Raw genomic sequence first — 23,280 nt, 5'->3', positions numbered from 1 at the left:
ACAGAACCCCACAACAGACTTCCTGCTTTTGTAATCAAGAAAGAAAAAAAATATCCAGATTTAGGGAAATTATTAGTGCAAGGTTATTAGAAGCTCTGCACTCCAAATGCCACCTACTATGTGTTCTACAAGGAGAGAGAAAATTCAAGAGTTCAAAAAGTAACTGCAAAATCAGGAAAATAATTAGGACCTCAGAATGGAGAGCTCAAGACAAAGGTATTGTCTTTGTTGACCAGAAAAGGCAACATTTTCAAATGCAGCACATTAAATGCCTGTGAACGTTTTTGCACCCAGAATTTTGCATGTGTAATTTTCCACAATTTTTTTCACACACTAAAGCTTGCATGTAAGCACATGGATTAGAAAGAAATTCCTAACCTCTATAAATGGAAACTCTAGTAAAAAAAAGTTCAAAAATGAATTTCCCTATTTTACTACAAGACATTTATCATGATTGGATGCCGTCCATTCCCCCCCCCCCCCACTTTTTTCTCTCTTCAAATTTCGAATGAAGTACATTTAGTATTTAGGAATTAAAGAAGTCTCCAGCTCAAAATTCAGAAGAGTCTCATTACAGCAACCTAAAAATGTGGAATAAAAAAAAAAATTTATGGCACTCTTCTGCTGAAGAATCTGTATTTAGGCAAGCTGAATATCATGACTTCTCCATGCACAAAGAGATCGAACTACCTGCTCTGGTAGAATCCTGTCTTCAGTTCAAAGAGATAACAAAAGCCATCGCTGAATTTCAGCAAATTTATTAAATGAGAAGAAATTATTAAATCTACTTTTTAAAAAAATGCTTGACTAATAAAATCAGCAAACTAAAATGTTATACTTTTTCTTAATATTTGCAACTGAAGGAAAAATGATATCGTTCTAATGTGATTTTAGTTATGATAGAATTATCCAAATCCTCGTTTTCTCAGTGCCACATGCGGATACCCCATGTGAAATCCAAGTAAATTTAAATTGCCCCTCTCACCCAGTGGCAGAGCACAGGCACCCGCGCAACCACTGCACAGCTGCCACTATAGCGGCTATGTGAGATTTTTGGATCTGTTTGGTTCATCGATAGGCTAGCCACAATCCTGCCATGCCACAGTTACAACCTCCACCTCCTCAGTCATACAGAAACTGCCTCCACACAAGGGATGCAATACTCACAGCAGATGTGCCAGTTTGACTGACTTTCATGCTTTGAGACACCTTGAGGAGAGGGCTGTTATTTGAACTTTGGTAACGGTTTATGTTACTATTGAAACTGCTACCCCAATCACACCCTGAACTGGAAAATATCCTTTAGGATATTTACTATATAGGTCTATACTGTATATATACACACATCTAGGTCTCTCCGATTCTCCAGTTTTTAGCAGCTCCTGCATTGCACGTTTCACGTTTGATATATACAGATTACCTTGGACTTCCTTGATCCTTTCTTGCCTCCTGCTTTCTTTGATACAGTCTTTTTCTGTGATGGGGACTTTGCCTTCTTAGCTGGGGGTGGAGTGATGATGGCTTCCAGTTTTCCTTTAGACCCCCGCTTCTTTGCGAGCAGCTCTGGGTGAATATTTGGTAATACACCACCACTGGCTATGGTGACACCTTTCAATAGCTAAACGCAAATAAAGTAGCAAATAATGAAATCCAGCATTTACACAGTGATAAAGAGCGAACAGTGTTTATTAATATGCACTGTATTCTGTATGGTCTATTCCTAATTATGTCTTTATATAGCTCAATAAATATCTGTGAAGAAAAGAAACCCTTTCCACACAACATGAATTTAAACTGAACAATTTAGCCAGAAAATGCACAGATCCTTGCATGTTGCTATGCATCCCGGATGTCTTTTGTGCTCACAAACGATTAATTTTTCATCTATGCTGTCAAATGTGTGTAATGAAGACTAAATTATTCAGCTATAGATGAGAGAAAAAATAGGGTAGTCATATCTGTGGACTCAGGAGCTTTGCAGGGCAGTGTGTGTTTGAGAGGGAGCCCCGAAGCTTCACATTGCAGGGAGTGCCGGGGGAGGCATGAGTATGGAGCTCTTAAACTCTGCACTTCCTTGAATCTTTAAAAACTAAAGAAATTAACAGACATGAAACTTCAAGTGAAGGGGTGTGTGGGGGTGTGTGTGTGTCCAGAAATGTTACAGTTAAAAAGAATCTAAGCCTTTAAAACACAGAAATAGAACAGTTAAGAGAAGGTAGAAATCAGGGGTTCTCAAACTTCATTGCACCGCGACCTCCTTCTGCCAAGTTACTACATGACCTGGGGGGAGTGGAGGGGGCCACAACCCAAGCCCCACTGTCCTGGGTGGGGGTGGAGCTCGGGTTTTGGTCCCAGCAAGTCTAACGCTGGCTCTAGGGTCCCCATTAAAATGGGGTCATAACCCACTCTGGGGTCCCAACCCACAGTCTGAGAACCACTGAGGTAGATATATATTCAAATACACTCCGAGTCCATGCATGCTATTAACTAAAAGTACTTGGGAAATATATCCAGTTGCATATTCTAAAGACAACCTTAACTCCACTCTCCAGTTAGTGCCCTGCACCAGACCAGCATCAAGATTTCTCCTGAATTAGTGACTTAAAGCCCCTGTTGCATTTCCCATCTTGAACTGCGCCGAGTGCTCCTTGATTACAGCTCAGGATCTATAAGGTAAGGCCCCTGACTCACAAAAGGAATGATGAACAGGGCAATATTATGGGATTTCTAAACCATGTAGTGAGGATGGCTGGAGTAGATTGTTTTTTCAGCTAGTGGAACACTGGACTGCAGCAGGGAATTTTTCTTATTATGTGTTTGTACAGGACTTAATACAATGAACTGTGATCCTGGTTGGTGCTCTGGGTGATGTGATTCCAATGCAAATAAATGACAAACAAATACTAGTTATGTCTGAATTTATTTGACTATCTAAAAAAATCCAGCCCTCTTACTCCTGAAGTCTGGCCCCAATGGGTTAAGAAAGTTTTAGGACAAAAAAGATAGATACACATAACCAGAATACATACAGGAATATCAACTCAAAGGAATCGACGGACTCAGTTTCCTAGGAGGCTTTACCTTGGTGTCTCAGAGGAGGCAACGGTTGTGTTGTATCGCCTATGCATTGCGCATTTTATTCCCTGAAACATGTAATTAAGCTGAGTACTTTAACTAGTTACCATAATGAATGAATGAATGAATGAATGAATGAATGAACTGCTTCCCAGTGGCCTGCTCTGCTCAGAAGCAGAGGTCTTAAATTATCCTTCCATATTACTGAATTGTAATTCAAGAAACCCTAAAAGAAATCCTGGCCTTCACATAATGGAGACTTTTCTTACCTGATTTAATTCTTCATCATTTGCTACAGCCAACAGGATGTGTCTAGGAGTGACTCGACCCTTCTTGTTGTCCCTTGCTGCATTTCCAGCCAATTCAAGAATTTCCGCTGGGGGAAAATAAACCCTTCTTAATTAAAATATGATAGTTAAAAGCCAATGGGTGTTTGGTGAACAGGGCTATAAGATGTCAATTCTCAAACAGTCAAACAAAAGTTGGTCCAATAGAAGATCTTACCTGACCCATCTTGTCTCTCTAATATCCTGGGACCAACATGGCTATAACAACATTGCATATAAACAAATATTAAAGCACTATGTAGTACCTTTTGAGAACTATTTGCCTCACTTGGTCAGGGAATGCAATATAAATGGTTGAGGATGGACTCTAATCTTGGAGGCACAGCACTGAAAGTTTCACAAAATCCATTACTGCGCTTACAGATCTGTGAAGATGTAGCAATGTACGCTGTAGATTTGAGATTAGTGCAACTCAAAGGGCTGGATTCAGATCTTTTCTTAATTTTACACTCGTGTAATTCCACTGAACCCAATGGAGTTTTTCCTAATTTGCACTCATGTAAGAGAGAACAAGCCGAACTTGTTTTAAACTGTGCTAAAATACTGTCTCATGAGAGACCAAGTGCAACAGTTCTCACTGTCTCTTAATATTTATGGCACCTTAGAGACTAACAAATTTATTTGAGCATAAGCTTTAAGGTGCCACAAGTACTCCTTTTCTTTTTGCAAATACAGACTAACACGGCTGCTACTCTGAAACCTTTAATATTTATGCCAGTGAAGATTAAATGCCTGTTTGAAGTCCTACTATCTAAACTATATTTATGTTTCATGTCCTCCTAAATCAGAAACCTTGATTGACCATTTTTTGAGTTCCCAGAACTAACTTTTTGTACATTTTCTAGGATTTTGTTATTGCCAGACTTCAAAGTACTGTATGCACATAAAATTAGAACTTTTTGCTGCACTCAGCACTAGCCTGGGTGATGGCTTTTGTTCCTCCTACATTTTTTTCATAGTTGAATGAGATGTTTATTCTGTGTTTCTCATTTGTAGTGCCATTAGGCAGGCATACAGACATTTAAGTTAGGTTATAGACAAGCAGGCAAAAGTGCAAAATCTCTTTGCTGCGGCAGCGACTTAATGATTTTTGGCGCTTCAAGGAAAGGTTTCCCTCCTAGAGGAGAGGTAATTGACATGTCAAGTTTGTTCACTCCTAGTAGATTATCTCCTGAGAAAAGATTTCCAATCATGTCAAATTGTACTTAGCTATAGCATGTATGATGGTTTCTTGATTTGAATTAGGGGGGGATTAACTTGTTTCTGTGTAACTGTCTACAATATGAAAGGCCAGTGCTTTATCCGCTAACTTATCTATCTTCAGCTCAACAAGCCTCAGGCAAAAAATGTAAGGGAACCAGAAGTAATTAAAATAGAGAGTATGGGGCACAAATACAGAAATTACAGCAACATGCTCATGTTTATCTGGCTCCGCATTCAAATACCATTGCTCACTTTTAGATTGTCTGTACAGGGGGAGACAAAAGACACTATTTCTCTACTGCTTTTGGATCATTAGTTTTGCAAACCTGTGAGTGGTAATCTTTGAAAAGGAGAAATTAAAGGAAAATGTCTGAGCATCAGGGCTACTGTACCCGACTCTTTCTTTCAACAACCAAGATGGATAAAAATCAATGATTTAAGTAAAATAAAGTCAAACCACTGAACTGGTGGAAGTCAATCGCTAACCTGGAACCAGTGTTTGTTGAAGTGCTAAACCAGTTTTTGACAGCAGTAGCCTTTTCTACAGGTACAGTGAGAACATTTTCTTCATTTTAGTTTGTTCACCTAGCTCGACTCAATGACTAGTTCATTCAAAGTTAAGAAATCAATTGGGTGTTGAAAAGGCAGGAAAGTTGTTTTCCCCTTCCAAAACTATGAATAAAGAGTAGGTGTAAGAGAATGACACCTACTAGCACTAAAATCTTGAAGAATGTGGTGACCAGAAATAACTAGTTCAATTCATTAAGTACAGATAATACTTCCTTTGTTTAATAAGTTTAATCAGTTAGTTTTAAAACCCAAAACATGCTTTCATAAACGTTGATATTTTTTCTCATGTATACAGCATTTTAAGGGAGATTTATTTAATAAAAAAATTAAAATGCTGTTTTTGTGTATTTTAATTTAATTTGTATTTCCATACACAGAGTTGGACACAAATCACAAGTAAAAAAAATTAAGTCTTCACCTGGTAAATAAATAATGCATCATTCACCATTTTTTAACATAATACGAAATGTAAAAATTAAGACTCTGAATAAAGGTAAAGGCAAGTTAAGATATACATTTGCTTAAACAAATGTATATAAATATAGTGTATCCTCCTGGTTAGCAAAAACAAGCACCAAATTTAGTATAAAGGCTATATTTAGTTGCAAACAACAAGTTTTTATGGTCTCCAACTAATGAGAATCAATCTTTCCTTAGGAAAATTACTAAAACATACAAATGCAAAACAAAATTAAAACAGGTAATTGAAATCATTCCACCCTGCTAACAAATGAACTGAATACACAATGAAAGCTGATGCATAAACTTGCTTTAATGGACAAGTGGAAGGGAATAAAGACAGTAGGCTGGAAATGAAAAAAAGATGATTTAAAAAATATATCAAAGCTCACATCAGATCACTTTCCTCTAACACTGTAAATCTTGAGAAAGCAACGCTATATAGCCACAGTCCATGGCTTTATATTATACTGATTTTAATATGACTCTGAGGCTACTTTTAATCACAACTCCCATAAAAAGCCAATTTTGACACATATTGGAAAACTTATAGCTGCTTCTGTCTGTATTACAATTCAGTTTCATCAAGGACTTCAGCAAGCTTTCAATATCCTCATGTTCTTAAAGGGTAGACAACTTGAGTGTGGCACAGAGAAAGAACATTCATGTCCTTGGGCTTGGGTTTGGTCTTTCAATATTAATTAATATATTTCATACAAACAACAAATCTGTTAAAAAAAAAATCAGAACTAGTAGGATAAGGCATCTCCCAAACCTCCATAGAGCAGACTAAAACCTGCATAACCCTCTTGTCATTCACTCACCATGACCCAAAGTTCAGACATACAATGCTTAGCAGCATCACTACAGAATTCTAATATCGCAGTAGATGTTTGAAATGTGTTAAGTTCCAAGGGACAGATTCTGCTCTAAGTAACACCCAGTGCATCCCCACTGCTTTTGGGAGGACTGCACCACTGTAATAAAGAACTGAAACACCTCAATCCAGGCATTGTGATCCTTATGTGTGAGGGTTTAGTGCTGGCTGAAAGGTAAGGGGGGAATTGGCTGTAACAGTGTGCTACTTTTTGTTTGCCCTCCCTTCCCCTGCCCTCCCCCCCATCTCTTTACAACATCAGCCACTGCTAACACTTGTGTCATGTTATTCTCTGCATCTGATCAGCGTAACTATGTAGACAGGTCATTTTGTAACGAAAGAGCCTAAGAAAGTGTTATGCCTGTAAAGCATGGAGGAATGTTTTATTTGTTCCTCATAAAACTAAAATGTCTGCCTCCTATAGTGGAGAACTGTTCTTGTAAGTGCTAAGCTCTCTTCCTTGGACAGGAAACTCATTTTGAAATTACAGTTTTCTAATGGTCCTTTAGGGAAGTTGAGGTAACCCACTTCCTTTTCAGGCACTAAAGGCAAGGAGAAAGCTTTGCTTTGGAGCAGAGGGCCACAAAGGGAGAGGGGGAAATCTTTTCTTTTTGCTTCTCCCTACTCCTCTGCCATCACTCCAACAAGAATCCAACAAGCTGCCAGTGCATCGAAATGACCCACAGCCCAGCAAAAGTAAGCTGCAAGCACATGTTCCTTCTCAAGCACTGATGCCCTCTCTGCCCTCCCCTCCCGCATTTAATTTAAGCATTATCAATATTATAAATGTAACTAGCACAGGCAACAGAACCTATCTAGTAAAGATAGTACTGAAGCCAGATCCAAATCAACCCTCCAGATCACACCACCTCCAAACTTTTGGGGTCAAGAAGGTTCAAAATCTTTCTTGGACCCTAATAATTTGGCTGGAGTCATTCTCCTCTAACATCAGTTTTACACCAATTGTAAATTGTAAGATTTCAACGTTTTACATGATTTAAGTGAAATAAAAATCTGGTCTTCTCTCCATAGGAAAAATTACACACATCTCTGAACTTTGGGTTGGAAGTTAACTATCCAGTTTGCATCTGAACTTTTAGGATAGGTCTATCTCACATGGTAACCTGGAGATAGTGGAATAAATCTCTTTAATTACTCAAATTTTGTAACTGACAAAAGTGCACTATCACGGAATCTACTGTAGGGCTTTATATTCCTTGAACAAAAAAAATGTGACCCAGTGGGTGTGATTTTTAAAACTAAATAAAGTTGTGAAATGAGGACTTGTTAAATTGAGGTTAGTTTTTTTTTATAATTTCAGCAAAATTACCCCTTTTCTGCAGTACTTCAAATTCTCACATCTTTTCAAAGTCCAAGTGCAATACAAAAAACAATTAAAAGAATTCTGAGTCCTTGAGGTACCTCAAGTACTGTGCAATGTAACAAAATTATTGTGCAGTTATATTGGGTTCTTCTCTCATACTGCTTACCAAAATATTAGCACAGTAAGTAAAAAATAAAATAAAATAAACTATTAATAAGACTAAACCAATGGATTTTTTGTTAACATAAAATCTTTTTAAATTCCAAGATTGAAATTAAGGAACATCAGCTCTTTCAGTTTGTCTTCTGAAAGAGAATGTCTCCGACAGGAGAAGACAAGATTATACAGCGAGTTGCTGCACTCAGCATCAGCTGTGTTTGTTATGGCATTTATGTATCTGAAAGCTAATGTTTTCAAACTCGGAAGATGGTCGGCTGTTGATGACCAAAACATGGTGATGTCAATTTCCCGTGACTGTAGAGTTCTCTGGATCGTGTCGGGTGCCACCTTCCCGATACACAAAGCAAACTCCTCTGCTGAAATGTCACTGAAGCCAGGAATTGAGGTGTAATCCTTCTTCACATGAGATATTACAGGAAGTCTTCTGGGGTGAAAATCCTTATGCATTTTAGGAACTTAATTGAGGGCTGCCCACTCTCAGTATCACTGATGTACTTCTTCAGCTTTTCAGCTGAATTGTCAACAGCTGAACAAAACAGGTTCACCAACTTGCTACTTTGATTAGTGGTTATTGTTAACACTCAGTTTTTGGAGGAAACCATTGTCTCTCTCAAGGAAAAACAGCAGTTCGTCCATTTTCTGAAAAGCAAAAAGAGTGCACAGTCTCTGGCTTTCAAATATAGCCATTAGGTCAATGATTAGCTTGCACATTTCATTGATAAAACAATCTTCAGCATTAAACATCGGGTTTCATCTGACAGCACTCTTTCAAGTTCCCGCAATGAATGCGGTGCCGAGTTGTCACACACCTCCATTCTTCTTTAACAAAGCTGTGATAATACTGAAAGTGCTTTTCATGGTACTGAACAGTAGCAAACCAGCTGTTCCATCTAGTTGCCACTGGGTCTGGTGCCATTGTTATACTGGGAACTTTCTGCCTGAGGTAATTTAAGTACCTCATTTTCCTGTCCCCTGCCACATAGAACATTTGTGAGAAAGCTTTTACCAATGCGCTGACATCCTTGAATGGCTTACAAAAATGTTCCCCCACCAGATTGATTATGTGAGCAAAGCATGTTACATGGATGCTACCGGGAAACAGTCCAGACAGTACAGTTTTGTAAGCTTTCTTCACGTATGCGGCATATCCGTGTCAAACACAACCACATACAATTTGATAACTTTGCACAGTTTTGAATGACTGCTTGAGACACAGTGCTGTGATTTGTTTTCTGCAAGAAGTGCAAGTCAGCAAGATAGGAAGACCCTTTCCCAGTACTGGCTTTCACCACAGGTGCGAGTAAAATGTGAAGTACATAGCAGCCCTTGTCATCAGTCATTTCATTGAATATAACTGACACGTAGTTATCCTTCACTTTGTCCTCAAGTTTATTTCTCAGTTTTGTAGACGTGTGTAAGTTATGCCTCTTGCAGCTGGTAACATCCTGGAACTGCACCACTATTCTTCATTCAAGTGTTTAGAAATTGGAATATAAAAGGATGGTCTGCCTTAGATAACAGTATGTTTGCAGAAAGAACGAGGAGTACTTGTTGCACCTTAGAGACTAACAAATTTATTTGAGCATAAGCTTTCATGGGCTAAAACCCACTTCATCAGATGCATGTTGTGGAAAATACAGTAGGAAGATATATGGATGTGGATAAATTGGAGAGAGTCCAGCGAAGGGCAACAAAAATGATTAGGGGTCTGGAACATATGAGTTATGAGGAGAGGCTGAGGGAGCTGGGATTGTTTAGCCTGCAGAAGAGAAGAATGAGGGGGGATTTGATAGCTGTTTTCAACTACCTGAAAGGGGGTTCCAAAGAGGATGGCTCTAGACTGTTCTCAATGGTATCAGATGACAGAACGAGGAGTAATGGTCTCAAGTTACAGTGGGGGAGGTTTAGATTGGATATTAGGAAAAACTTTTTCACTAAGAGGGTAGTGAAACACTGGAATGCGTTACCTAGGGAGGTGGTAGAATCTCCTTCCTTAGAGGTTTTTAAGGTCAGGCTTGACAAAGCCCTGGCTGGGATGATTTAACTGGGAATTGGTCCTGCTTTGAGCAGGGGGTTGGACTAGATGACCTTCTGGGGTCCCTTCCAACCCTTATATTCTATGATTCTATATATATATGCGCACACACAGAGAACATGGAAAAAAGCGGCACATGTTAAGATACAGTCACGGACAACCTCTAAGTGCTCATGTTGTGCTATTGTGGTTATGTTGAAAGTGCACGCTGCATTTTTTGTCATTCTCCATGCAATGCAGCTTTTCTATTTAAATGCTTCTGTGATTGGATGAGTTGGTTTGCAATTGTCAATTTCCTCTGGTGGTCCAGAACAACATTGCACATTTTGCAAAAGATTTTTCTTCTATCTTCCAAAACCTGTCCAGGAAAAACTTGTACTTTCTTTTTTGCTGGTATATTTGCAATGTGGGATCTTTGTCATGGCATTTTCTGGCAAAATCGATCAATGGTCCCATGACTCTCAGTGTGATCCAACATTTTGCATGGTCTTTATCTGCTAAGGAATATTATGTAATATTATGCGACAATGCATAGTCAGACGTTTTATGCAGGAAATTACACAGGCGCATAATTGCGTAATTCCCTGAGGTGTACCCACGGCACTTCAGACTACATACAGCCCTGCTTGGATTGCTGCTACTTTGGGACTAGGAGATTAAACAACCAAAGTAGGACATTTCTCAACAGACATGCTGGGGCAAAGCCCTGCTCTTTCAAAAAGTGCCACTAAATGTTTAGCAACACACTTCTAAAATAAAAGATGTAAAAATATTGCACAGCTATGATTACACACATAAATTGGGTATTTATGCATAAAAATGAGCATTTTTAGATGCCTAACTGGCCATTTGTACATATGAAAAATGGTTACTAACCTTCCGTAACTGTTGTTCTGCAAGATGTGTTGCACATGTCCATGGTAAATGCATGTGCAAGTCTAAGCATGCAATTGCACAGGTAGAGATGGACCTCCTCTTTTTGAAAATCTAGCCCTTAGTGTCCATGCAAAAGAGGCATGACCTCAGTTTTTAAGGCCTTATCTGAAAGATCCACACACAAACTATGGGAAACTCAATTTATACACCTCACAGGGCTTAAAAGCCGAGTGGACCCTGCTGGCTCAGTTTCACACCTCGTATTTCAAGGAGGCTAGGTCTTTCCAACCTGATGCTCAGCCCACTAAGCTACCCATTAGAATATACCCATTTAAAAAAAAAATACAGTCATTTTGAACAGTGCCATAGGCAGAATTTATGGGGAAGGCTAGAAAGGAGTCTAACATTTTCAACAAATTTCACAGATTTCAATGGGACAAAGGACCAAATATGTTCTGCATCCCCAGGTTTCAGTGCAATCAAGGCAGTCACTTACTGTGTGTTGATTAATAGGTAGTGCTCATCTTGCACAGTTTCCAGACCTGCTAATGGCTGGTACATGAATAATGTCAGAGAGGTGGGACTCCCTTAAAAGGCAGCATATCAACACAGAGAAATCAAAGAGGACCCCAACCTCTGAATAGGCAAGGAGATGGAAACAGAGATTCACCCAACCGGAAGAACAGAGTTTTAGAGCAGTTTTCAAAAGCAAGGGTAAACAAACAGGATTGAGGCTTTAGCTAGATGTGCAACACCTTTATTCTAGTCATTTATTTACTCAAGCATTTTGTTTCCAGATGGATAGTTACTATAGCAACCCTTATGTAAAGGGCCATAGCCTGTGTACATCTGAGATACACCTTCTAAAAAGAATCGCGCATCAAAATATTTATTTTGGAAAAAAAAGTTTCAGTAAGGAACACAAGTATCAGGTGGGGTTTAACATTTAAGGGACTGATTCTGCAACCCGGACACATGCCGAGGAGAGCTCTCTCATCCACAGTCCCTCTGAAAATCGAGAGTTAACCAACATAAAGGTTAAAAAATTGATCTCTAGAACACTAGTTTTCAACAAGGGGTCTGGGCACCCTTGGGGGGCTGTGAGCAGGTTTCAGGGTGTCTGCCAAAATAAACCAGAGAGGGGCCAGCATGACACTCTCTGGAGCCCAGGACAGAAAGGCGAAGCCCGAGCCCCACCATCCGGGGCCAAAGCTGAAGCCTGAGCAAATTAGTTTTGCGGGGCCCCATGTGACATGAGACCCTGGGCAATTGCCCTGCTTGCTACCCCCTAACACCGGCCCTGGCTTTTAATCTACTGGATATGCACAAAAACAGTTGTTGTGGGCTGTGGAATTTTTTTAGCATGTTGGGAGGGGGGAGGCTCAGAAAGAAAAAGGTTGAGAACAACTGGTCTAGCAGTTCTGTTCCGCCCTCCTCCCACCCCCCATTTTTAAAAAAAATATGTTATTGTTGTTGCAGATTTAAAAACAACATTGTTCCAGTAAAAGAAAGGCTGAGAAAGGTGTATTGTTAGGGAAGGAAAGTGTAATGCAAGACACCAGTTTGGATGTCATGTGACTGTTTTTAATGGTTGGTTATGAAGCAAATGAGTGGAATGGCTTTGGGGACAAGTTGTAATGTGAACATGTTGGTTTGGTTCATTTATATTTATATTTAGTCCATTAAGATTTTTAAATTAAATGGAAGAAAGTGGAGTCTTGTAAGTTACAAAGATTTCTCTTAAATACAATCCAGCTAAGACACTGTGTCCATGGGCATCTGTATCATTTGTATCAACTGAAAAAAATTCCCTTGCAAAATTTAGAACTGGGCAAACGGATTTCGGTAACAAAAACTGGTCTGAACCTGTTCCTAAAACTTGAACTAATTTTTTGGGCTATTGAGGTTTTTAAAAGTTCAGTTGGAAAAAAAAAAAAGTTTTAAGAGAAAACAAAAGAGGTTGTGCACCTCTGCACTTAAGTCAGAGATAAGACCACAGGAAAAGCTGCGCTCTCAGCATTTCCTACTGAACCACAACCAAGTTGTATTAGAAATCTTCACAGAAAGCATGTTCTAGAGTGATTTTCAGAGTGAATTTTCATCCTAGAGGGTTGGGATGAGCCTCTGAACACTCATCTAAACTCAACATTGCTTACCTCTTGGGCATTTCATAACATTCTCACTTGAATTAGTTTCATTTGTGTGTGCCAGAAACCAGATGTATGCCTTATACACTTTTCTTCACTATGGTGTTTCACTGCTCTGCTCTCGTCTAAAGAATTTAGGAACAAGCACGGACTTTCTGAGGTTAAAATAAAACAAGTCACTGAAGTGCTAAATGAAGCATGCACAGTAGCAACGTTTGACCTGGATGAAAACACATTTGATTCCATTCCCCTCCCCTCTGGATAGATAGTGGGTGGTTTCTATATTTTCATCTTCAACAAAATATTATTTCTCCTTAATGAATGTGATTCCTTTAAAGCTTTTTCTGGTCTAAATGACAAAACCTTTTCATTTGGTGGGCTTTCAGGGTTCTAGCCTTGCTTTCCAAATGCGAATATGGCTGACGGACCTGCTCTCCACGTTCTTTGGATGAACGATTTTTCCCTTTGTTTGGTTTATGTCTCTTGAACTAAAGTGATTTCTGCTGTATGGAAGCCTTTTGTCCACCTTCTCTTCAGGGAGATGAAATCATAGCTTTGCAAATTCAGCTTGTAACAGCTAACAGGTGACATGTTGAGACAAAGCCAATTTTTGAATAAAGGACTTCCGACACGAAAGAAGTCAGAGCCTTCTGAAAACTGTTTGAAGCCTCTCTTCTAACCAAAGGAAAATTAAAAACAACACTGAGAAATCAAAGAAGAGTGTATGTTGGTATAATCCCATCGAGAAAACATGTCTTTGCTACGAAGCCAAGTATATGACAAGGAATCTGTTTATTGTATTTCTGTAAATTAATCCTTCCATCAGCATTTTACTGAGTTCAGAATTGTTTTACATGGTTCCAGGTTTTACCCCAATCAACCCCAATCAAGTATGATTGTTAAGAGTTTCCTGAATTCTTCCCCCTACATATTCCATTCAATCCCCCATGGAACCTCTAGTCTTAACAGCAATGGTAGAATCATTTAATAACTCTTTCCCCCCACCCCCCCACATTCCTATAAAACAATTCTCAGCCTTGACTCAAAGTCAGAGAAATCTGATGGAGTGAAAATCTATTAAAGGGATTTTTTTTTTTTTTAACTCTGTGCAAGCCTTGGTGTTCACCCACTAACCTCAACAAGGCAATCATACTCTTAGGAATGTGATAAAAAACTTTCATGCACTGGTGCCTGGGCTATATCAAAACTGGGCCTTGTTGAGCAACAACTGTTAACTCTGTCAAGTTATTGTAAGTTTTGTGAGGCAGATGACAGACTGATGTTTACATAAAATACAAGTTGAGGCCACAAAAGCCACTTCCACTTAAACCGTTCTGATCTGACTCAAACTTCTGTTCAGCTCTTTTCTCCTTTCTACACTCTTAAGCTTTCCATTATTCTTTGCAAGCATCAATATCATTCAACTGTCGGGCTTTTTAAAGTTCCAGGTTAATCACTGAAAAAGGTACAAGGAGTTCAGTTTTTAGGGCACTTTGACAGCAAATTCAAGCTTAAATGAAAATTGATGTGCAATGTTTAGATCCTGCCTACAGCACAGTTCCTTTCCCTCAACTTAGCATATTCCTATTTAACTCAAACTAAAAAAAAAATTTTTTTTTTGCAGTGGCGTGTCCTCTCCATAGTAGTTTACACTCACTCTTAACAGTTTACATATGTTTAAAAAAATGTATTCAAACATGATTAACCTAACTGCTGCCAGACGTTACTTGATCGAGTACAGCAGTATGTTTTGGCCTAGCTGGTTCACAGTACAGAAGACTACTGATGTCTTAAGACTTGGTCTTGGTTTAACCTTTGACCTTTGCAGGCATATGTAATGAACCTGCATTTACACAAATTAAATAAAATAAATAAATAAATAAATAAGGTGGCCAAACACCCATTGAAGCCCTAAGTTTTGGGAAACAGCGAATGCCAAAGGCATGAGTAATGAAAGAAAAGCAGATGACCTCATACTGAATGTCTGGTTTTTGGCTCAACTTATGTCAAAGGGAAAGTTTCTGAATTCTGGGAGCAGAAAGAGAGGATGCATGGAATGTGTCTGTGTACAGAGGGTGTGAATATCTGTGTGCTGAGATAATGTGCAAGCATACTAGGCAAAGCAAGGCACTGGTCCATAGTAAGGTCAGAAGCCAACCCTCAAGATTTCACTGACCTAACAGAGTTCTTACCACTATAAAGTCAAGATTTATCTAGCTAAGTCTAATCATATTTTTACTGCTTTGCTCTCCGAGTTTCATACCATTCTCCACACCATAGTATCTGCTTCACTTCTATTAGACACTGCCTCTAAGATTAAAAAGAAGCTAGATCTAATGATTGAGAATATTTTGATTTTTAATAATAAAAAAAGTGATTTTATCCCATCGTCCTTCCCATGCCCCAAATTTTTTCTGTATCAAAAGATACTCTTCTTGGAGGCCATAATAATCACAAATTTTTGCAGTCAGTATATCTTTGTAGGTTATTCTGAAAGTGAATGTTAATGTGTTTAACAGTATTTTTTTGTCCTGATCATCTCATACAATTGGTGCAGTGGTGATGATGTAGCATATTTAAGCCATCACTGCCACAATTGGTCTCTCTCTCCATTTGAGTTAAGTTGAAAACCTCCACATTTTACTACTTTGGATGTTTTTCTGGTGGTACATCACTGTGATTTCTTTTCTTCTAAATGAAGTTGGTGCTCATGGTAAGCAAGTGCTGGATTGATAGGCCTAGAGACTGGAGTCTTCTGACTGAACTCAGGGGACTAGACAGGCTCTTACTGTGGAGAGAGTAAAGCCCAGGGGAGAATTGGTAGGGTCACTGGAGCTCAGAGGGGCTTCGAGAACATTGATGGAGAAGGAAAATGATTAGAAGTTTTTCCAAGACCAGAATCCTGGATCTGAAAACTTTGAGAAAAAGTTTGGCTAGAAATCCAGATACAAAGTATGCAACTGTCCCCTTTCCCTGTGATGTCACCAAAAATCCAAGTTTGAACATCTCAAACTTTAATGGAGGATTCATAAATTGAACCTACATTCTGACCTGAACCTTAAAGTTAGGTCCTCTCATCATTATGATGATCTGGATCCCCAACCACTCAACAGGGCACTCTCAAATTTGGGGTAAATTCACAACCAGATTCCAACTTTGCAGATCAAATCCATCTGCCATTAAAAAGTTTTTGTTACCACAGACCTTCAAGGAAATGGAGGAGATACAACAACAGGTTTGAGAACTTTCACAATGTGCACCAATGAAGAACTTCATCTGAACAAAAGTACAGGCAACTCTTCCACACACACAAGGATTAAATATGCTTGCTTCTCTAACAGATTTTGGACTTTGTTGATTCAGAAATACTTTATCAACATTAACAATTAATACTAACAAGAGCTTTGTGAGTATTACCCCTATTTTAGAAGGTGGGAAGCTGGGGTTACTGTAACATCTTCATTCAATGTGTGCCATAAGGGGGATTAAAACTCAGAAGTTCTAGTCTTGTGTTCAGATCACACTTCTCTCTAGCAGCCTAATGTGGGTCACAAATTAAAATATGTTGCCTGGACCGAGTTTAAATATTGACTCATTCAGAGCAAATTCATTTTGGAAAGTGACATGCTGACTTAAAAGAATTTGCATTTGCATAAACTGTCATACTGATGTCAAATTTCACTTGTGAAGAGGAGCTATCTAGCCATCAGCTGAAGTGTGTACACATCTTTGCATACCCCCATATGGGTAGACTAAATGAGATTCAGAAAAAGAGTTTGTCCTCTCAGTCACAAGTCAAAGCCTGCATGTGGCTTAGCCCTGAGTACTGCCTTACAAAGGCAGGAGGTGTAGAATAAGGGAAACGTTTATATAGTTGACAACAATGGATGTCCTCCTTCTTCCCACTTCTCTGTCCTGGGATGATGTCAGGCCCAAATGGGGAGTGGTGAAGAGAGGCACCACAAACTGCAGAGAAATGGTTTTTGATTTCTCTCAATAATAAGAGAGAGCCTTTTTCCAAGATCAGGCAGGGTTTTAGAACAGACAAAAAGAATGCATAGCAAAATTTACCACAGTTTTCATTTTGTGTTGCAGTTTTATGGGGGGAAAAAAAGAAGGTAAGTAATAAAGGTGATGCTATCACTAAAATAAATAAATATCAACTTTTGCTGCTGTCAATATCAAGATTTAGTGACTCAAGGAGGTAAATATTAACCAAGGCTAATATTTATGAAGGTAGAAAATAAATCACAGTGACTGAAATCAGAAGGCAGCCAACAGTATGTATTGTCCCATACCCATCACAAACGAGATTTTAATTTAAGTTTATACTTTGAACTACAGCTTTGTTTACCTGCATTTTCCATTATATGCTATGAAGGTTTAGTACATGAAACCTTTTTTTTTTTCTTCATTATCTTACTTAACAGTCCAAACTACACACTGTTCTGGGAAGCTGAAATTAATTATTCCTGTGTGTTAAGTTAAACATGTGCGTAAGTATTTACAGGATCGGAGCCAAAGCCAGCAAGGCTTATAGGAGAAAGGAAACGCTTCATTTATATAGGTCGGAAGCACTCCGATTCATGCATTTATAGGGCTGGAAGGGAAGACTGTTAAACATTTAATTGATAACGTTACACAGTTTTAAAGTATAAAGCTGTCTAAAGTAACTGTAACAGTCTCACCTCTGCTATGAGGATGGCACAGAACCAACACAGAAAGTGGAATGTTACAAAGAAGCTTTGCCACTACAGTTCTTTAGCAAGGCCATGGCTGGCACTGGTACAACTCAATGTAAGAGATACGCCATCAACTTAAAAAACCACATCTATCTGTGAATGTTTACAAGGGACAGCTAAGGTTACTAGAATTTAAGGGAGGAAGATGGCAACATTCATCCAATCCTCTGTTAAGTGCTTCAGCATGACCCATGTCACCAACATGGTGTCTGAATGCCGATCAGTGGCCTCATGGTCTAAAAAGCAACCATCTCAAACAAAATGGCCCTTTTTAGGGCAAACATCATAAAAGGAGAAACCTTTAATGGTGCTTTTCAAGATGTCATACAAAAAGAAGCTCAAAGAAGCTAGAGGAACGTATTTTTCTTTTTCAGTTTGTTTGCACTGTGTATTAGACATCACTTTGTGTATACTCAGCAACACTGTTTCCCCTGATTACTCAGTTTTTCCCGTGGTGAAGGAAACACATGGACCCTAGAAGTCTCTTAAGTTGATCATACTTAAGTCCAGCCTTGGAGTGCATGGCTTATGCCAGAATCAATCAGATCACAACAGAGCCAAAAATGGGATCATTGCTTAAAAGTTGCATGTTTGAATGGAAGAAAACATATCATGCTAGAGATGAAAATGTTTTAACTGTTTCAAAAGAACACTGTCAATGGATAATTTTTAAAATCCTTTGACCCCTCATGTGCTACAATTAACAACAACCCCCAGAAAACTTGGAACTCTAATCTGCTTCTAACGAATGGATTTTTTTTTTTTTAATTGTGAAATGCTAGGCTACCCACGTACTCTCCCTACCCCCAGAAAAAAGTTCACTGGGGCATTTGCTTTGAAAAATAAAATATATTTAGGTTGTATTCCTATTTTATGAGCCTGTGTAGTTTTTGAGCAGCAAGCAGAACACAAGAGGTGAACAGCAGTTCGAGTTAATGAATCTGGACATCATACAAAAGTGCTCATTTGGGGCGAGCAGTTAAACGTATTGGACTTGAACATGACTTATTTTTCAGCCAGTAAACGGCCTGGAATAATTTTCCACATCTAAAATGAATCAAGAAGAAACAGCAGGCAACTGACTTGGAGTACCTGAAACTCCACTGAGAAATTCTACTGATGTCGTAATGCATGAGAACAAAGCTCAAGTCACCAGAACCCCAGAGATGGAATTTTAGCTCTGGAATTCAGAAGGTACTTGTTTTATATTTTAACAGAATACATGGACAGACAATAAAATCCAGTCAAGAAAAAAAATGTTAATGGAAAAAACAGACATTTCAAGTTTTCTCCTACCTAACTTCGGTAAGTGCAGAACAAACAAATTAAAAGTCTGATTTTTTTTTTCTGTATTCCTGTTCTCCTGCTGTTTTACACACTTCTCCCTCTCTTCATATGCTGTGACATTTTGGCAACTGAAACTTGTTTTCTGTGTAGAGGAGCCAGTTAACAAAAAAATCACCCAGGACTGTTTCTTCCTGCCTTTAAAGCATGCTCAGGAGATTTCTGTTTTCCTTTTTGAGGGTCAAGGAGTGTCTTTCTCTTTCTGTCAAAATATTCATAATATACAGACGTAATAACTCCTGCAAATTATGGGCCCAAAGGGAAGACATGTGGTTGGGTGTATGGCCAGGCCAGTTCAAGCAAAACTAAGGACCTATACAACATCATTTCAATGGGGGTTCTTCCTGAGAGACCCAAGATTCAATATGTGACTTCTTGGACTGCCGTAACCTCTTATGCCAAGACAACTGGAGGCATGGGTATTCCAGAACTAGTGTGCTCGTATACAGAGGAAATTGGGGCCATGGTGGGTTGTAGTTTCCTGCTAAAGAGGATAAGGGAGAAAAGCCAGCAACATGCCACCCCCAGTGCCACGATAAGGTGAGGAGACTCCTCAAGGAGCTCAAGGTTATTACCATCACATGAACCAGTCTGTAATCCACATAACTGGCTCTGGAGCATGAGGAAGCATTTTGGATGTCCTGACCTAGCTCCCCTGTATATTTGGCTGCACTGTCTGAACTAGCCTGGATTGAAGGATGAGATGTCACAAACCATGAATTACAAAATGACAGTGTGAGATGCTGAAGTATCCATGTAGAACTGACATGCTCATTTCATTCTGCAGCTTTAGTGTGTGGCTAGTGTGTTCACAGCCACGTACCTCACAACCTTTGGCAAAATAAATATATGTCTTCACCTCCTTCTTCTCCCACACACACTTTAGCCTCTGAGGCATTGTAGATGTTACGTATTATTTCCTTGAAAGAAAAGCACAATAAAGATGTGCACTAAGGATGTTCGTAGAAACCTACGTAGGTTGGATGTGCTGACAAACACAAGTATTTTGTGATACAACTTTTAGAACAGTAAAGGGATCTTGTCTGACCTGACGATATTTCAGATGTCAAGTGTACTGAAAAATGAGATAAAGACGATTGTTTTACTAGCTTGAAAGCAGAAGCCAAACTGTAGATTTAATGATTATTCCTTTTTCCTCTGTCATTTTTATTGCAGAAAAATAAAGGCTGCAGGGACGATGTACTGGATAGCCTTTGCAAAGGAGCTGCTAGAACACTCATGGTACATTTTCTATTCCTAAAGTTGAAAAATGGCATATCAAAATTACATGTTTTTCAGCTCAAAGTAGGGGCCATATTCTTTCTTGTTAGTGGCAGTGTGCGGTAATGCTCAGAAAGTTTGTGCGTATAAGTAATGAAAGGCAGAAAACGAAATATAGGTTGGGAAGCATCAGGATAAGGGGCAGAGAAAAAAATGGATGAAAATACAGTGTGTCAGTACAGTATGTTTGGGGGTGAAGTGCTAATGAAACATGGCCAAACTAAATCCTTCAAGGTGCCAAGGGGATAAAGAATAACCTCTTAACTAGAGTCAGACCTGAATCAGAACTCTAAACCTAAATAGCTGTGAACTTTAGGAAATTCAAAGCCCAGACTGAACTTTGTAGTTGAACCCTCTCTCTGCAGTAGGCCAAACCAAAACCTCAGATCTGAGCACCCAAATTTTGGGCAAGTTCAAATCTAACTCCAAAATTAGACTTCACAGCTTGGGCCCATGCCTACTGTGCTTTTAACCAGTCTGAGTGCTAAAGAATTGAAATAAGAGCCATAATCTGTATGTACAAAACCTAATTTCAAAATTCCATTAGCCTTTTCTCTTGACTATCTCTGTGACCTCTTTATACAACACCACTTGCTGAAAGTTAATGGGGCATACAGAAAAGTTTCTAGACATTCCATTTAACTGAAAAGCTCTTTAGTGGCAATGAACTTTTGTATTTTATATTTCTCTTATACTTTTCAGCAGACAACACTAACTACCTTTAACCTAGAAGGGGTATATCAATAATATAAAGTTTGTAGAGTTCACAGAACAGTAAACAGAGTACAAGAACAGCCATATCTGATACAAATAGAAATGGCACAAACAGGACTGTTACAATTCAAAGGGGAGAAGAAATGTTAGAGGTTAGGTAACAAAACTACCTCATATAGCAAGAAGAGATACAACACAACAGCAAAAGAATTCTAACACTGCCTGCACAATCCTTAGTGTAGAGAATATAGTTGCTTTGGAATAAACTGGTCTATTGCCTGTATGTTTATATGGATTTTAAAATGTTACGATAATTTACATGAACATACAAGAAAACCCTAAATTCAAAATACTTCAGTTTCCCTCTCCCCCCTCCTTCTAGGATCACCTCTTTGGGAGCTGGGCTTTTATCCCCTGCAACCAGGTTTCCCAGAAGGCACAGATGTTAAAGAAACATCTTTCCTTTTCTACTCTCTTCTCCATTGCCTAAGCTATCCCTACCCTGGAAAGCCTTTAAGTCAAGCATTTAAATGGTAACATGTGCTGCTCCTTAGCACTACCTCAAGCACACCTGTATTGCTCTGCTTAAAAGGACAACATTCAAAGCACTCTCTTCTTAAGGGACATTTCAGCTGGGGGTGCTCAGGTGAAGGGGGGAGGGATTTTGTTTCAAAGGGAATCTACAGGGTTTAAGAAGAAATCCAGCAAAAAAGAAGACAATCTGCAAGAAAGTATAGAAAGGCAGGGAAGGTTTGGTGGCTGACAGAAAAACAAGGTAATTAAAATAGTTTCTACGCACATGAATCAGGCTGACTACCAATTACTCCCTTAAATTACTAGTCTTATATGTCTTCAATTCTCAGAGGCTGGCAGGCAATATGCCAAATGACTCACCAGTGAAAAACAGGCAAACAACTATGGGGCTGTGCGAACGGAAGTACTAATAAACAGAAGCCACAGAAAATTGTCCGACCACCACTTAAAAGACACATCATTACGATCATGCTCCATTCTTAAAAAGAAATGACTGAGATACAAAAAGCACTCAGAATGCGCTCAGGAGCCAGGAACTTACAGCTGGCTAGTACAATTACATCTATATTCTCTGAAGGAGGATTCCAGTAAGAGATACAAAATTCTGGTAGGAATGAAAAGAAAAATCTATGGAACTACTTAAAGTAGTCCAAAATATTATAAAAAGCTTAAAATATAAACCCAGATAACATTTTAGTGGGTTTATTTTTAGCATATAAAAGCAAGCTAATAGTATGAACACTTTAAATACAGTGTTATACACCTATTTAGTTTTGACACCTGATAGCCCTGTTGTTCCAATTGGAATGTAACCAGTAGCAAAGTCTGCATCAAGTGTGGCAAATTAAGGAAAAAAATGCTATAAAACTATTCTATAGACACACATTCAATGGCAGGTAACTGAAGGATTCTGGCAGCATATGTTGTCCTTTGAATATGAATTAACACTCATTTACATTGCCCATGTGGTATCTATTCAGTTTTTTAAATATACATTAAATTTATACTTAAAAGTACAGCAACAATTGCAAAGAACTAACAAACCTGTACTATTAGCTACTTAATTAAATGAACCACTGGCTGATAAAATCACCCATCAATCTGCTAAATTCTTGTTTTGAAAACTATGCTCTAAAGAGAGACCACATTCTCCAAGAGGTAGGCCTAAAAGTCAGATCTACCATTGATATTTTGGTCAACAGACATGCCTCAGAACAGCTGTCTTCCACTGAAGGAGGAACAGTGTAGAGTGAACATTTTGAATCTGACAGGTTTCAGAGTAACAGCCGTGTTAGTCTGTATTCGCAAAAAGAAAAGGAGTACTCATGGCACCTTAGAGACTAACCAATTTATTTGAGCATAAGCTTTCGTGAGCTACAGCTCACAAAGCTTATGCTCAAATAAATTGGTTAGTCTCTAAGGTGCCACGAGTACTCCTTTTCTTTTTGAATCTGATATGTTGTAAGTTCCTTTTGAGGTTTGTTAAAAAAACACAACAACAATACAACACTGAAGGAGAATGCTTTTAGACTGCACTCATTGTCTCCTACCTCCAGCATCTGCTGTGGCAGT

The 23,280-nt window shown here is 38.8% G+C and overlaps 1 protein-coding gene across 5 annotated transcripts in view; it reads right to left on the bottom strand.

The window, feature by feature from the left end:
* Positions 1–23,280, bottom strand: part of MACROH2A1 (macroH2A.1 histone) — a 71,821-nt gene that overhangs the window by 32,131 nt on the left and 16,410 nt on the right. For all 5 annotated transcript variants that reach the window (XM_048860392.2, XM_048860395.2, XM_048860394.2 and 2 more), the window contains exons 3-4: positions 3,345–3,451; positions 1,421–1,618 (exon numbers count right to left, since the gene is read on the bottom strand). In XM_048860392.2, the coding sequence (XP_048716349.1) occupies positions 1,421–1,618; positions 3,345–3,451 (305 nt within the window). The remainder of the gene's footprint in view (positions 1–1,420; positions 1,619–3,344; positions 3,452–23,280) is intronic.

Source organism: Caretta caretta, chromosome 8 (assembly GCF_965140235.1).
Source record: "Caretta caretta isolate rCarCar2 chromosome 8, rCarCar1.hap1, whole genome shotgun sequence".
Lineage (NCBI taxonomy): Eukaryota > Metazoa > Chordata > Testudines > Cheloniidae > Caretta > Caretta caretta.
This window is presented reverse-complemented; position numbering and strand designations above follow the sequence as displayed.